Genomic DNA, 14,201 nt, shown 5'->3' with positions numbered 1-14,201 from the left:
ACACCACAAACGTGTCAATGGAGAAATGAATATTTTCCGATACTGTCCACTGATTAATAACATAACAGACTAGTTTTATTTAACACTTCCTAAATACTTGATGTTTTATGTTTATAAACCAAAAAGAAAATCCTATAAATTTAAAATCATGGTCTTCATCAAGCAAAGAGTACATGATAGCCATTAAAGTATGAAAGCAATCCCACAAAACAAAACTCATATAACATTATTTAACGTTACTATTTTATAGCAAACGTTTATAAAATAATGATAATAGTCATAATATATGTGCTTATGGTCTAAATATATAACCTTTCCTGGATACGTAGACGATGCGATGCTGATCGCATTTTAACATTTTAATAGAAGCGTCAATCATTAATCAGCATGATGAAAACAAACTGGTTGCATTATAATATTAATCTACAACAGCATGGCGCCGTGCAATGAACATCTGAACTATTCAATGCCATATAATATACTATGTCTACATACAGTAAACAATATGATTTTTAAATGTGACATGACGAATTCTACACCTAATTAGCATATGCGGAGATAACCAATAGACCCATTTCATATGCATGCCACATATCTAATGTTTAAACAATAATATATGCGTTTTCATACTTTCCAGATGTATTTGAATGTATATATTATAAATAAACTGTTAGCATATATTCATAGGGTCATATAACTACTGCCATTTATTGTCATGTGGAACATTGATAGAAGGATGTAGTGAAGTAAGATAAGATATACGCAATCGATCTCTTTTTATGTTGCAAAATACTGTCAATTTATGTTTTAGTACAATTTCTACTTGCAGAATAACCTATAAGAAAATATTTGATGATGAGGTAAAAAAATTCATCTGAATGGCAATTCGGATTCTATCGGGTTATAGTGAAAACCTTAATCATTAATTTACAATTAAGAAAAAATCATAGTTGTCGCATGTATATCGCTTGTATGTATAAGAAACAAAGAAATTGAGAAAAAACGCAGAATATCCCAAGTAAGATAGACCACTACATAATAAAGGTATCGTATCGGTTTTATCACGGAAAATTGAATTGGATATATAACAGAAAACCCATGTTCATCAGTGTGGCAAAATATATGTTTCTTTTTAATAGAAATAATAGCGCATAAAACATGTCTCAAGTCTGTAAACTTATACTGCATCACATTTATAGTATTCTACACAATAGTTGATTATTTAATCATAGATCATGTAAAGTACATAACATGGACAAATGAGGACAGATCTTTTATAATGTAGCGACATTTGTAGGGATGTCTCCTTTTCATACCCACTATTTGCCATACCTCAGTACTCCATTGTATCATTATTTTAAAAGTTTGAGATTAACTCCAACATATATAGTTGTTCAAAAAAGACATTTTATCATCAACAATCCCAAGTCTAATCAAAATGAACACTACAAAAGGCATCCTTGTAATCCTTACCGGTGTTGTATCGGCCAGTCTCTGCTTTGCAGCTGAAGTAAAGAAAGAAACAGGCACCCCTTCGGAATGGGCAACAGCTTTGAAATCAGCTGACGAAAGGTTGACTAAGGTATCAGCTTTCCTCAAAGGCCACGAGTCGTACAAAGGCGACAAACTTACAAGTGGCGCAGCCGTCGATAAGTTCGTCGTTAAACAGGACGAATTCCACAAGGCTGTAACTGAATTCGACGGTGTGAAGAAGACACTAGATGACAAGGGCAAGGGTGAGCACAAGGCTGAAACTGCAGCCGTTATTGCCAGTGGTGTGAAGGCTGTCGGTGTTTACAACGAGGCTTACAAACTATTCGTTGACTCTATGATTCCCATAACTGCCCACATGGCTAAGACACTTGGTGAAAAGGAACATTTGAAATTACTGAAAAACTTTGAGTTGTCCGTAAATGCTGGATTCAAGTTTTTAGCCGGTTTAATCCCTCTTGCTGCAGCAATAGTTGCTACTTTTTAAGCTAGTTTAATAGTGCGTCCAACTGATGGATTCATCATGGGACGAGCAATCTATGACAGCAAAATGGATTAGCATCGAGTGCAACAACTATCGAGACCATTATACTCCGTACAATCAAGTCTCGAATTTTTATATTTAATTATACTTTACACGGAACCTAACACTTTAATCAAAATCTTGTACATATTACTATATACTTGTTGATTGTTGTATACTTCACATAAAATGTGGCAATGTTGCTCAGGATTTTACAATGCGTACACATGTCTATTAACGTCCAACCATACTATAAAATTTTGAAACATATTTACAATGCAAATTTTGATATTAGATCAATCTTTAGAATCGCTGGCAGCGTGGTTAACCGCAGAGTTCCTTAGGAATTCCTCGCCCTTAGCATTGCTCTCATCTGTTACGCGCGACACAAATTGGAATCCATCAGCTTCCTTTGAAGAACACAACGGATACAAGTGTGTAAATACATTGTCACTATCATGTGAGAATTTCGAACAAAATGATGGAGATTTTCACGGGTTTTTAGAGAGCATTTTTGGATTAAACCCCGAAGCATGTGACACTTCAACCGTCAAAAGTATGTTGTATATCTTATTATAGCTGATTATCATACAGGTACAAAGGCTATAATTGTGCAAGCACAAAAGGATATACTTGTTAGGCCGTTGTTATTAATCGTAAATAGAAACAATTTGGAGGTCTCCCCAATTTTCGGAAGTGACAGTATATTGAGGTACTACCTAGAAAATCAAACATCTACGATTAATGGAAATAATATACTTCTGAACAGTGAACAGGTTAAAAATCATTTCGATTGGAAATCCTGGTCTTCAACATTAAGAACAGTCTGCCGAAAAAACAATTCTGACTTAGCTAGAGGACTTCTGTCATCTTTAAATGCCTTTTTAACATCAAATATAGATCTTATTTGTTACGATATCATTGGTTCGGCGATAATTACATTGTCCATTCTGTGGTTAGTTTGTATTTTGTTGCCACATATTCATCAGGTTTAATGGCAAGATTGAGGCTTTAGGATTACGTTTAGATATGTTTCCTTCAATTCCCCCTTTTATTCACAATGTTTTAACAAAAACATCTTCTTTGAACAAAGCCAGGTGCTTACATTTGTTTTACAGGTCCATGGAAACATCTAGAAGTCACGTGAATGGCAATGGCGCATTAAAAAGTTTATCTGACGTCTCTAGAGATTTAATTGGAAAGAAATATTATATCACTACTGCTCTTTCATACACAAATGGACCTCCTCATATCGGACACACGTATGAGATCGTTACCTCTGACATTATTTCACGTTTCTTTAAGGTTTTTGGTATGGTACCAATCCTTTTATCAGGTACCGATGAGCATGGACTGAAGGTTGCCACAACAGCCGAAAGCTACGGAATGTTTCCTATTGAACTAGCCGATTATTATTCAGCAAAGTTTCACGACAACAATACTGACTTGCTTACAGCCACGCATATTTTTGTGAGAACTACGGAGCCACGTCATTATAAATCAGCGCAAAAAATTTGGCGTATTCTTCGAGACCGTGGTGATATTTATCTAGGTGAATACAGTGGTTGGTATAATGTTCGTGAAGAGACATTTCTAACGGAAGTCGAAGCCGCTGCTACTGACTATAAAGACCCCTTATCCGGCAAACCATATACTTTAATGAAAGAATCCAGCTATTTCTTCCGTATGAGCAAATATCAAGATATGTTAATTGAAAAGCTTAGCAGTGATCCTGCTTATTTGCAACCAGACTCAGCAAGGGCTGAAATTCTAAGTCGTCTTAAAAAGCCTTTGGAAGACTTATCAGTCAGCCGTTGCAATTTTAAATGGGGAATACCGGTACCAGATGACCCTTCCCATGTAATGTATGTATGGTCCGATGCATTGACGGGTTATCTGAGCGGCATTGGTTTTGGTGACTTTGACGATATATCCCAACTGAAACTCTGGCCTCCAGACTTACAGGTCATTGGAAAAGACATCATATGGTTTTTTGCTGTGATATGGACATCTATTTTGATGTCTTTGGAGGTTCCGCTACCCAAAACCATATTTGCACACGGGTTCATCACTGCTGCCGATGGGCGGAAGATGAGCAAATCTCTTGGGAATGTTGTCAACACCAAAGAATTGCTTGATAAGTATGGTGTTGATACATTACGATATTATATGATTCGTGACTCTGTCTTTGGATCTGACGTCAAGTTTGACCTTTCGTCATTGGCCGATCTTCACAACAGCGATCTTACGGATACTATAGGGAACCTCTTACACCGCATTACTACTTTATGCGTAAAGTTTTCTAATGGGTGTATTCCGCCACTAGCTTCAAAGTCAGCTCCTCGCCCATTTTGCATGGTAGATGTCGCCAGGAGGACTTTAAGTCATTTACAACGTTTTGCCCTTCAGGATGCATTAGTAACAGTGATTGAGGCTTATAGAGACACGAACAAGTATCTCACCGATCGTGAACCATGGGCAAAAGGATCCGTCGATACACGCTTAGACACTATACGCAACGTGCTTGAGGCGATATATTTCTTAAACCACTTAATGGAACCAGTTATTCCATTGGCTTCCAGTGTGGTATTTAAAAAGTTAGGCACCGAAAAGCGAGATCATATAGGATTTTTATCGTCTGATTACGACAACTTGACGGAGGGAACTAAGGTTGTGGTAGGGGACATTTTGTTCCAGAAGGTAGAGACGTCGGCGAAAATCACATAGGTGTTTTAAGAAATCGGAAAGCGTTCTGCAGAGAATTCGAGCACCATGTTTGTTTTTGTATTTTCCTATAATTCATCGCAACATTAGCGCCATCGACGGACAATGGTGGCAAAATGCCCAATCATTGGTTGTTACGGATTATTTGAATAAGAGGCAAAATTGGCCAAATGTGTTCTAACACGTACGAAATGATTGAACACTCGTTTGTTTTATAACGTGTTTCATCATTAATTTCTACAGCATTTACCTCTAGTATTATTACAGTGCTATGTTGCTATGTAATAAGAACATGGAGCTCTTAGACTCCTTGGAGTCGTGTCTAGATCCTATAAGTGATACTTTTGTATTACACTTTCATTAGTTCTATATATTGCGGAAGTAGACTTTTCTATAACAAAATATTCATCGATTTTTCTTCTGCGAAAAATCGCCAGATCAAAAAGAAATATCATTTGGTGATTTATAATTATAATATACTAGAGTTTCATTTTAAATTCATATAATATTAAAATCAGTCCAGCTACATTGTTCTTTTCATTTTCCCCCAATTTATCCACAATGTCGGAAATATGCTCAGGCCATAACTCCAGCCGTTGTATTTTTGAGCTGTCCATTAAAGATTTACATCTCACGCTTAATCATGCTGTGGATGTCGATTTGGTATGGATTGCCGGTTTGTTTCATATTGATATGGGTTTATGTTTTGCGCAGGTAACCAACGAAGTCAGACAGGAACAACTATAAGTCTTACGCCTCACCGACGTTCACACAAAGTTAATCAAAAACTGTTGATTCACTACACCTTTTATGATGATTCGGTAAACACAACTAAATCAATCATTCAGGTAAATAATTAATGAAATGGTTCAACATTTATTAGGTAGTGGAATCAAAACGATACGTTAAACCCGTCACACTTGCTGAATGCGAGCTAGATTTAACATCCATCATCAATGATAGAATTGCAAGAGATATGTGTGTTCCACTAAAGACAAAACTTGATCCTGATGCGAGCTTGACGTTCTCTGTTATGGTGACGAACTTTATATTTACAGGTAAGGCGCTATAATATCAGTAAAGATTATCAGGAAATTCTACTATACATAGTACATCCATGTCGATATCTGGTGATACCATATTGGGTGATGAAGAAAGCAGTGAGGGTTCTGTTGTTAGCAGGGGAACTAGGACACACGTTCTCCACGGCATGGGCAACTCTGATATATACCGTACCATCAATAAAATGGCCACAAAACTCTCTCACATAGAAAACGAGATAAAATGCAAGACATTGAAGTTAAACAAAATCAATAGACAAAATTTGGATGAGGTTAATGGAATTCGATCACGTTTGGAATACCACATTTCACAAAAGGACAAACAGATTCGCATTCTTACTGCTCAGTTAGATGAAATGCACACCGCTCTTGCATTATCTCATGAACGTGAACTGAGAAGTGTCAACAAAGGACCTGGTTATGGCGATTTTAGTGTGCATTATGATGTAGATTCCAGGAAAGGCACCAACTCAGAGATGGATGCTTCTATGCGCCTGTACAGGAACCAAACCTGTATTAGTAAAAACAGCATACCGTTGAGATCTAATTTGGCATTTGACCGTCGTTCACATACAATGGATAAGGTACTGTTATTGGTGTTTACTATAAAAACCTTTAGGGTCTTGGCGGTTTAAAAACAACAAATGTATCAACCAGAAACACTATGGAAGCCCGTGCACATGGTGATAAGATAGTTTCAGGAATGCATAACGAATATTACACAGGATTTTCTCCTGAGTTGGAACCCTCTCCTGTACCATATGATATTGCAAATTCCAACAGAATAATGAACAAGACTCATAGTAATAAAGAACCGAAAGGCATACCATCCAATTTAGCACATCCGAGTAAGCATATTGTCCCATTAGCGTGGGTAAAGGGGTCGATATCTAACGGGGGTAAAGTAAGTGTAAACATTTACTCTGTTGATGAATAGAATGATGGCCATTTCATTTATCAACTATGTAAATTAACAATTTCGCAGGCTTCTTTAGAGAGCGGTGCTAATATGGTTAGAAATAACCGCAGTCTTCAACCAGACTCAAAGCTTACTCACACTTTGCGTACTCCTGGTACCACCGTTCTTCCTTTAGGAACAGCGCCTACACTAGTTCACCGACATTGTTTGCCCGTAACCAAGAACGAAGATATGGATAAGACAGCATCACAGTTGAATAACCTAGGTCAATCAGTAAAACCTCCGGCCATTAAAACACTTGGTTTGTTTGCATTGTTATATATCATAAATATTTTAGAAACCCAGAATGCATCTAAAGCTGTTTCAAGCATGGTAACAGCAAATGAAGATGATACAAATGCCAAAATTGCAATTCTTGAACGTGACTTAATAACGACTAAGGTGGCACTTGCAGACAGCGAAACACAGCGTGACATAGAAATCGCAAAAATACTCAAATCAAAGGCCAGTACATAATTTATATACATAAAATTTTACTACAAACATTTAATCTTAACTATTGATATACTACACATGTACCCTACACATTTATTGGCTTATGTTATCTCCTATCACCTGAACATTTAAAACCTTTTTTTGTTGCGATGAGCAGCGATGGAGTAGATCGTTCTTTGAAAGGGGCGTCAGTTCTTCAGGATTTGCTACGTTGCCAATCGGTGAATCCATTATCACTTCGTCTTCATAAGCAAGGGCGCAATATTTTTGACAAAATTCGTAGCACCCATTCACGATCGCTTTTGGAACGCGTTTTATATAATTTGAATAAATTGGTAGACGAACTAAATGAGCCCGGACTGCAGCGGTTATCATCCATTTTAACGGAAGTTCCATGCGATGAGGGAGCGTTTCCGGATTTAATCATAAAGTTATCTGCAAATTCTGCCGAATCAACATCAATCGCATCAATAATAGAATGCCTACGTGAATTGTGTGGGCAAAGTCCTTCCTTTTCGGTTTTAGAAAATGACTGGACCCTTTTACAGAATCTTCTTCGCGATCCATCTCCATCTGGCTATGCTAATGTAGCTTGCGCCGATCCAACAACATCTAAAGATGCAACTACACAGTGTCGTGCAGAATTGGGTAGTATTTCAGCGGAAGAACTTGTTACGTATAAAGCGTTTAGTCAGTCTGACTTTCGTCAAGTACGCTTGCGCAATTTCGTAAAAGTCCACCAAGTCGGCCAAGGAGCCTATGGTGACGTTTGGTTGGCAGAAGATATTGTAAATCAATCGCCTGTTGCTTTGAAGAAGTTGAAACTAAATGAAGATAGGGAAGGTTTCCCTAAGAGTGCCATTCGTGAGATAGTTTTGTTGAATACATTGAAACATGAGAACATAGTTAACTTATTAGGCATTGCACATTCACAGTCAGAAACAGGATCAGGTAAAGACCACGTGTGGATGGTATTTGAATATTTACCATTTGACCTAAGTGGGTATATTGAAGCACTACGTGACCCAACCGAGAAGCGGGACAAGTTGTCGAAGCCACTGATGTGGCTTTCCATCGGCGAGATAAAATCTATAATGCTACAACTACTTCGAGCGGTGCACTTTTGCCATTACAACAACGTTTTGCATCGTGATTTGAAAACAGCGAATTTACTAATGAACCATGATGGTACAATAAAGCTGGCTGACTTTGGTTTAGCTCGCAATTGTCCAACTGGTAAAGGGATGTTAACGAATAGAGTGGTTACATTATGGTATCGTCCACCTGAACTATTGCTTGGTAGTGATAATTATCACTCTGGTGTAGACATGTGGAGTGTCGGCTGCATTATGGCAGAATTGGTCTGCGGTACACATATTTTTGCGGCAGACAAAGAGCCTATAATTTTAAAAACAATAGCCGAGCGTTTAGGTCTTCCAAACGAATCCGATTTGAGGTTCTTGAGGACTTTACCACTTTGGAACGAACCTTCAGTAAATCCATTACACCCAGATCGACAGGGTAGTATAGTGACTCGAAAAAAGGAGTTCGAGAAAACATTTAAAGTTACAAATGAACTGGGAGATGAAGGTTGGGATCTCATGCGTCGTTTGTTTGCATGGACACCCGGAAATCGAATTTGCGCGCGCAAGGCTTTACAACATCCATGGTTCAGTACACCACCTCTTCCTACAGCACTTGTTAGTCGTGCAAACGTCAAGGCGGCACACAGTTTTATGACAAAAAATCAGCGAAAGCGTGAATCGCAAAAGCAACCTGTAAAACGCAACGAGTATGTGAAGTACGCGAATACGGGGGATATTCGACGTGCTATAGAGAAGCATCGTATTAATGCTCAGGAGATACAATTACCTACTGGAGATACACACTGAACTGGTAATATTTAAGAAACGTATCATATTATTTGAGTATTCCAGTGATGTGTAGCTGCTGTGGACTAATGGGTGCAACAAAGCACGTTGACTCAATCCTGTTTCATTCCAATGTATTATAGATAACTGTCTATATATGTGTTAGAGATTTTATCTCAACACATTATGGGAAACTATTGTTGCTTTGGTCGATTGGTAGGTTTATGATCCATGTGTATCATTTTCAATGTTGGTATGCATTACTCCAAAGTATCCTATAGAGTTTAAATTCCTATATTAGTGCTAAAAGTATGGTACTAATTCGATGTGTAGCGTGAATACCAGGAAAAGCTCGAATCTATTGAGGCGCAAGTGCTTGACACTGTAGCATCATACGCTCCTATTTCGAACGCTTTAGGGCTAGATGAGCCCGAAAACGATATTTACCGTTTCGACTTGGCACATGATAAAGGCGATATTGCGGAGATAGTTTCACTATGCGAGTCATCTCAAGCTGTCGGTGTTACACATGTTGTTTATGTATATTTGCAGATTGACCCATTCACATGTCAAATACATCAATGGGCTGAGAATCCAACCACTGTTGGAGCATTGGCTGCTACTCAATTGGCAATATATGCAAGTGATGAAAGTTGGTTTTTACTGAGGTGTAATTTTACTATATACAGAGAATCCGGAGTACAAGGATGCCATTAGGAAAGCATCTGGTATACCCATGTTAGTGAAGCTATTGAAAAGCGATGTTAGTTGTTGATACCTGGTTACCTATGATTTAATAGGAGGTCGATCGTTATCATGCCGCGATTGTTGCTCTCGCATTTTTGTCCGTTGGAAGTATGTCTGCTATAAGTAATTAATACGATTGTTTAGACCATGAGAACTGTATTGAGATGTACAATGCAGGTGCCATGCCGGATCTGATACGTGGGATGCGGTCTAGCATAACTGGCATGAGTGGAGCTTGTGCGCACACTTGCCGTAACATATATCAACTTGGTGCGTTGCTATACTTTGGTTTCAACAATTTCATCCTAGATATGGATTATCGCAGATTCTTTGTCAAATGCGGAGGTCTTAAGGATTTAATAAATCTGTTGTCTTCATCTGACGATGACGACTCTGAGACACGCGCAACTCAGCTTGAGGCTATTTATCATTTGGAAGACTTCATCATGGTATGTGCCATTAATGTACACTATATGTATTATAGGATGGTGTTGAGGAGATTCCTGAATTCGTCTCGCTTGTCAAAGCATCCGGTGCTTTAAGTAAACTAAAATTGCTTGAGAAGGTTCGTTCCACATAATGGACTTGAAATTGTGTCCAGAGCAATGACGAAGATTTACGCAAGGCTGCCAAAGGCATGAGCGTCCGTTTAGCGGACTAATGTAGCTAAAAGTGTTTTCCAGCTTATATGGGAAGGGGACTGTGTTGCATTAGCTTCTTTGCAAATGCCACAAGAGCATCTTTGCCTCTTACTTCTTGCTTGTTCTGATGAACAGCAACTGTGAAAATATGAGCGTTAAAACACATTTTTCTAACCTATGTTAAAATCTTCTTGATATAGATCTTTGATGTCGCTCAGATACTTTCGCTGCACATCCACCCTGCTGTTGTGGGTGGAGTGGTGCTCTCTAACCTTTTCGAAGAATGGAGTCATTATGCGTTGCTGTTCTTCGGTGAGTCCGTCCCACGCATCTTCGATGAGTCCTCCTAATTGAATGTGTTTAAGGACTTGGTTTACAATAATGTAGGAACAGTCAATTTCGCTCTTTGCCAAGTCTTGTATTAACCTTTCAGTTTCGTATACACTTAAGAACTCAGGGATGCAAACACAGATGAATGTGGTAAGGTCAGGATTCTTCATCTGTTCATGTGTCGTATTGATCATATCCCCTAACAGTTTGATTTTATCAAAGAGTTCATTTTGCGACATCTGTGCCTTGGTCATAGAAGAAAATAGTTGTAATAAGCCTCCCATTGTGTTTTCCAATTTCAATAGTGAGTCTAAAATCTTTTCCAAGACGTCTGGCAGCTTTAAAAATTTGAGGGTATGTCCAGTAGGCGCGGTGTCAAAAATGGTGACAGAAAAGCGCCTGCTTTGCACTGACCTGAGTGACCATAGCTACATTGCAGTTATCAACATACTGCATAAGTTCCACAAAGGAAAGGGCCTCGTCTATTCCCGGCAACATCATAAGGATGTCCGGTACATTTTTGAGAAATGAATGCGTTTCTCTCAATCCATCTAGCCCATCGATAATTTGCGATGTATTCAATTCCTATAGTTGATATTGCTTCTTTGTAGATTATAAGAATCTTACCATAGCATACAAATTTGTGAATCCATTGACCAATCGAGGTTCATGGGTAAACTTCTGTCCGAAAGCATCGCTGAGACTATGTGCAGGATCAGTAGACAGCAGTAATACCTGTGCATTACATTAAAAACTTCTAAGTTCAATGTACCGATTCTCTGGTTTCTGCAAGGGCAGTAGCGATTGACGACGATATTGTAGTTTTGCCAACCCCTCCTTTTCCTCCTACAAAAACCCACTGTAAAGTCTTTTGATTAACCAGATTTTGTATATCATTACGTGTCTGCCACTCTGGCTCTATCACTTCTGTGATTTCTACCATTTTGTTGTCCAAAATAGATATAATGTGTGTGGTCCTCCTTCCCTACATGTCTGCGTACGTGGTGGGTATGCTCCCTGAATATATCTTTGATGTTGCTCAAGCGACGTCTATCGTTTAGACGTTCGCGATTTAGTTGCAAGAAGCTTGCTTTTCTTGAGCTTCAACGTTATCGCTGGCAGGAGTATGGCCGTTGGCTTACTCGCCGTAAGCGTGCTGAACGTGTATACTTCTTACCGTCTGGTATGTTTTTATAAATATTTGATCTTCATACTGTCACCTATTTGATTAAAATCATTGTACAGTGAAGGATGAGGTAGATGTGTTATCATCGGAATCCGTTCAGCGGATTCTTCATCAAGGAACTGCATTCCACTTTTCAAAAGACATTGTGAAATCATCGCCAGATTCTTCGCACAAATCTCTTTTTGAGGGTCTCATCAATCTTAGGCGTATAAAACAATCTGATTTGGTGCTTTTACTATCCCTCCTAATTAAGCTGGGTGTTTCAGAATACACTTTGCTTTCCCGTACGTTACTACATTGTATTTCACGTTTTGAAAATTTCACCCTAAGCGAAGTTGCGCAGATTTCTTTTGTTATTCAGGATCTACCTGAATCATTCCGTAACGAATTTTGTCGACGATGGATGCCGAAACTTATACGTTTGCTGAGTAGGTTAGTGTCAAATGACCGACTTCCTTTTGACTTTGGCGAGTTAGCTAAGTTATCCTTTGCATTATCGCAATTTTCACCAACGTCCTATTCTGTGATATCAGCGCTTTTATCGCATATACCTATTCATGATGGTGAAAACGATAGTCATCATTCACGTGACATTAGTTTGTTTTGTCGTAGCATGTTGCGAAGTGGCTTTGTGAATTGCGAATTTTTGAGTTACGTTTCTAGCTTTTACACTGATACTCTCACTAAAGCGCTGGACCGCATAATCACACGTACGAATCAGCGATCAGTGCTTTCCAGGCGTAATATAGTGTTTGCCCTTGAGGATGACCATAGCGACTGCTTCGTACCGTTGGATGATTTACTCTTGTTTTTAAAAACATGTGAGCGCTTCGGATATCACAACAGGGCCTTATTGAGTGTTTTCATTAGTTACGTTCAATCCTGTATGTCATATATGGTTCACGACAGATATGTAGCTGAATACTACCGCAACTACATGACCACTCCCAAGGATTCTGTAGCATCAAAAATTCGTCACATTTTGCTTAGTGGCAAGTGCAAGGATGTAAAAAGTGGCAGGCTAAATTTACAGCATATTGTGAAAGAACTCAATAAAAATCCATCTCGGAGTTCATGGAGATTTTGGAGTATAAGCAGTATATGTACTGTTGGCTCGAAGTACATTACCCATCGATTTGAATTTGCAATGTTTATGGAGTTTGTTTTATCGAAACTCGATTTGGACGGTATTAATCAGCCAGAAACCGTTGCACTTCTAGAGCTTTGTCATAATTTTTCTAATTTTTCTTCGAGGTTGGTTAGTTATATAACACCACTAAGTAAGCGGTTATCGAGTCTGTCTGCTACAAACGACAAGGATGATGATACCATCGGTATGGCTCATGCTAATACGAATCTAATTGGCGCACCATTAACAGTTTCTAGTCTCTCAAAGCATTGTGAATCATATATTAAAGACGGTAACGATGCTGCTTTACAGTCAATCATTCATACACTTTCACAGATGTCATTGAGACTACCTGATGTTTATTGTTGGCCGTGTATATGGCAAATGGTAAATATTGCCGCTACCAAACGCTGTTTTGAAGTGCTCCCTATCCTACGTTCATTTATAGAGGAATCATTTTTAGGTATTATCAATTTAGACGATGCATCGGAACATGCTTGTACGGTTATAAATCATCTACTGGATGATGCTCGCCCGTTTGCTGAATTCGGATTGTATCTGGATAGTTGCTTACGACTAATAGAGTTATTTACGGCTGCAAGCTTATCTCGCGATTATGGCGACTTGGTTTGTTTTGGCAACTTCTTCCATTTGTGCGTAACAGTCGGACTATGGAAGTCTCATAAGTCTTTAGATGCTGATCCCGATACTGTGGAAGCCGTTCAGCGTCTTTCTTCTATATTGGAACACTATTTAGTATTGTTTTCAGAAACAAAGCGCGACAAACTATCTCAGGAAGTGCCTCGGAGAGTGACCAAAAGAGTATTAAGCAGCTTAAAGATGCATTATGGGCTGGGTTCAGATTATAATAGTAACACAATTGAGTGCTGCCTAGGGTTACTTCGTTCCAATGATTCCGCAAAATCTCTTGGATTTATAAGGTCAAATGTCGATTTAATTCGACACATCATACTACAAAACAGTTTTTAAGTTTATATTAATCATTAACTTGAATTTCACAACTATTTTGTTATATTTACATCTATTATCTTCAATGTGTTGGGGTTGCTTCGCGCTGTTGCCA

The 14,201-nt window shown here is 38.5% G+C and overlaps 7 protein-coding genes across 7 annotated transcripts; 6 read left to right on the top strand and 1 right to left on the bottom strand.

The window, feature by feature from the left end:
• Nucleotides 1-1,393: 1,393 nt before the first annotated feature.
• Nucleotides 1,394-2,116, top strand: BBOV_I001980 (uncharacterized protein). Its single transcript, XM_001608800.2, has one exon. The coding sequence runs from the start codon at nt 1,439-1,441 to the stop codon at nt 1,976-1,978; it is 540 nt and encodes a 179-aa protein (XP_001608850.1). The 5' UTR covers nt 1,394-1,438; the 3' UTR covers nt 1,979-2,116.
• Nucleotides 2,117-2,270: 154 nt separating this feature from the next.
• Nucleotides 2,271-5,071, top strand: BBOV_I001970 (putative methionyl-tRNA synthetase). The gene is made up of 3 exons (XM_001608799.2): nt 2,271-2,570; nt 2,609-2,969; nt 3,004-5,071. The coding sequence occupies exons 1-3, from the start codon at nt 2,291-2,293 to the stop codon at nt 4,739-4,741; spliced, it is 2,379 nt and encodes a 792-aa protein (XP_001608849.2). The 5' UTR covers nt 2,271-2,290; the 3' UTR covers nt 4,742-5,071.
• A 188-nt stretch (nt 5,072-5,259) lies between these two features.
• Nucleotides 5,260-7,269, top strand: BBOV_I001960 (N-terminal C2 in EEIG1 and EHBP1 proteins family protein). Its single transcript, XM_001608798.2, has 6 exons — nt 5,260-5,414; nt 5,453-5,586; nt 5,622-5,796; nt 5,830-6,383; nt 6,419-6,703; nt 6,785-7,269. The coding sequence occupies exons 1-6, from the start codon at nt 5,300-5,302 to the stop codon at nt 7,232-7,234; spliced, it is 1,713 nt and encodes a 570-aa protein (XP_001608848.2). The 5' UTR covers nt 5,260-5,299; the 3' UTR covers nt 7,235-7,269.
• Nucleotides 7,270-7,343: 74 nt separating this feature from the next.
• Nucleotides 7,344-9,140, top strand: BBOV_I001950 (protein kinase domain containing protein). The gene has a single exon (XM_001608797.2). It carries the CDS (start codon nt 7,363-7,365, stop codon nt 9,103-9,105), a length of 1,743 nt encoding a protein of 580 aa, XP_001608847.1. The 5' UTR covers nt 7,344-7,362; the 3' UTR covers nt 9,106-9,140.
• A 112-nt stretch (nt 9,141-9,252) lies between these two features.
• Nucleotides 9,253-10,580, top strand: BBOV_I001940 (uncharacterized protein). Its single transcript, XM_051767330.1, has 9 exons — nt 9,253-9,300; nt 9,418-9,600; nt 9,637-9,736; nt 9,774-9,847; nt 9,885-9,939; nt 9,976-10,101; nt 10,141-10,280; nt 10,316-10,396; nt 10,433-10,580. Exons 1-9 carry the CDS (start codon nt 9,271-9,273, stop codon nt 10,490-10,492), a joined length of 849 nt encoding a protein of 282 aa, XP_051622966.1. The 5' UTR covers nt 9,253-9,270; the 3' UTR covers nt 10,493-10,580.
• Nucleotides 10,351-11,755, bottom strand: BBOV_I001930 (arsenite/tail-anchored protein-transporting ATPase family protein). The gene is made up of 5 exons (XM_001608795.2): nt 11,575-11,755; nt 11,430-11,537; nt 11,254-11,387; nt 10,648-11,216; nt 10,351-10,610 (listed from the first exon to the last, which is right to left on the bottom strand). The coding sequence occupies exons 1-5, from the start codon at nt 11,743-11,745 to the stop codon at nt 10,516-10,518; spliced, it is 1,077 nt and encodes a 358-aa protein (XP_001608845.1). The 5' UTR covers nt 11,746-11,755; the 3' UTR covers nt 10,351-10,515.
• A 39-nt stretch (nt 11,756-11,794) lies between these two features.
• Nucleotides 11,795-14,147, top strand: BBOV_I001920 (uncharacterized protein). The gene is made up of 2 exons (XM_001608794.2): nt 11,795-11,985; nt 12,048-14,147. The coding sequence occupies exons 1-2, from the start codon at nt 11,835-11,837 to the stop codon at nt 14,105-14,107; spliced, it is 2,211 nt and encodes a 736-aa protein (XP_001608844.1). The 5' UTR covers nt 11,795-11,834; the 3' UTR covers nt 14,108-14,147.
• The last annotated feature ends 54 nt before the right edge of the window (nt 14,148-14,201 follow it).

Source organism: Babesia bovis, chromosome 1 (assembly GCF_000165395.2).
Source record: "Babesia bovis T2Bo chromosome 1, whole genome shotgun sequence".
Lineage (NCBI taxonomy): Eukaryota > Apicomplexa > Aconoidasida > Piroplasmida > Babesiidae > Babesia > Babesia bovis.
This window is presented reverse-complemented; position numbering and strand designations above follow the sequence as displayed.

What these genes read in the sequence shown, in the direction of transcription:
- BBOV_I001980 (XM_001608800.2), top strand. Translation starts at nt 1,439, where the DNA reads ATGAACACTACAAAAGGCATCCTTGTAATCCTTACCGGTGTTGTATCG.
- BBOV_I001970 (XM_001608799.2), top strand. Translation starts at nt 2,291, where the DNA reads ATGCAAATTTTGATATTAGATCAATCTTTAGAATCGCTGGCAGCGTGG. An exon ending in TGACACTTCAACCGTCAAAA is followed by an intron (nt 2,571 to 2,608) that starts GTATGTTGTATA and finishes ATTATCATACAG; the next exon opens with GTACAAAGGCTATAATTGTG. An exon ending in ATTACATTGTCCATTCTGTG is followed by an intron (nt 2,970 to 3,003) that starts GTTAGTTTGTAT and finishes CATATTCATCAG; the next exon opens with GTTTAATGGCAAGATTGAGG.
- BBOV_I001960 (XM_001608798.2), top strand. Translation starts at nt 5,300, where the DNA reads ATGTCGGAAATATGCTCAGGCCATAACTCCAGCCGTTGTATTTTTGAG. An exon ending in CAACTAAATCAATCATTCAG is followed by an intron (nt 5,587 to 5,621) that starts GTAAATAATTAA and finishes AACATTTATTAG; the next exon opens with GTAGTGGAATCAAAACGATA. An exon ending in CGATATCTAACGGGGGTAAA is followed by an intron (nt 6,704 to 6,784) that starts GTAAGTGTAAAC and finishes ACAATTTCGCAG; the next exon opens with GCTTCTTTAGAGAGCGGTGC.
- BBOV_I001950 (XM_001608797.2), top strand. Translation starts at nt 7,363, where the DNA reads ATGAGCAGCGATGGAGTAGATCGTTCTTTGAAAGGGGCGTCAGTTCTT.
- BBOV_I001940 (XM_051767330.1), top strand. Translation starts at nt 9,271, where the DNA reads ATGGGAAACTATTGTTGCTTTGGTCGATTG. An exon ending in ATTGTTGCTTTGGTCGATTG is followed by an intron (nt 9,301 to 9,417) that starts GTAGGTTTATGA and finishes TTCGATGTGTAG; the next exon opens with CGTGAATACCAGGAAAAGCT. An exon ending in CCGTAACATATATCAACTTG is followed by an intron (nt 10,102 to 10,140) that starts GTGCGTTGCTAT and finishes ATTTCATCCTAG; the next exon opens with ATATGGATTATCGCAGATTC.
- BBOV_I001930 (XM_001608795.2), bottom strand. Translation starts at nt 11,745, where the DNA reads ATGGTAGAAATCACAGAAGTGATAGAGCCAGAGTGGCAGACACGTAAT. An exon ending in TTGCAGAAACCAGAGAATCG is followed by an intron (nt 11,538 to 11,574) that starts GTACATTGAACT and finishes TGTAATGCACAG; the next exon opens with GTATTACTGCTGTCTACTGA. An exon ending in TCCTTTGTGGAACTTATGCA is followed by an intron (nt 11,217 to 11,253) that starts GTATGTTGATAA and finishes ATGGTCACTCAG; the next exon opens with GTCAGTGCAAAGCAGGCGCT.
- BBOV_I001920 (XM_001608794.2), top strand. Translation starts at nt 11,835, where the DNA reads ATGTTGCTCAAGCGACGTCTATCGTTTAGACGTTCGCGATTTAGTTGC. An exon ending in TGTATACTTCTTACCGTCTG is followed by an intron (nt 11,986 to 12,047) that starts GTATGTTTTTAT and finishes ATCATTGTACAG; the next exon opens with TGAAGGATGAGGTAGATGTG.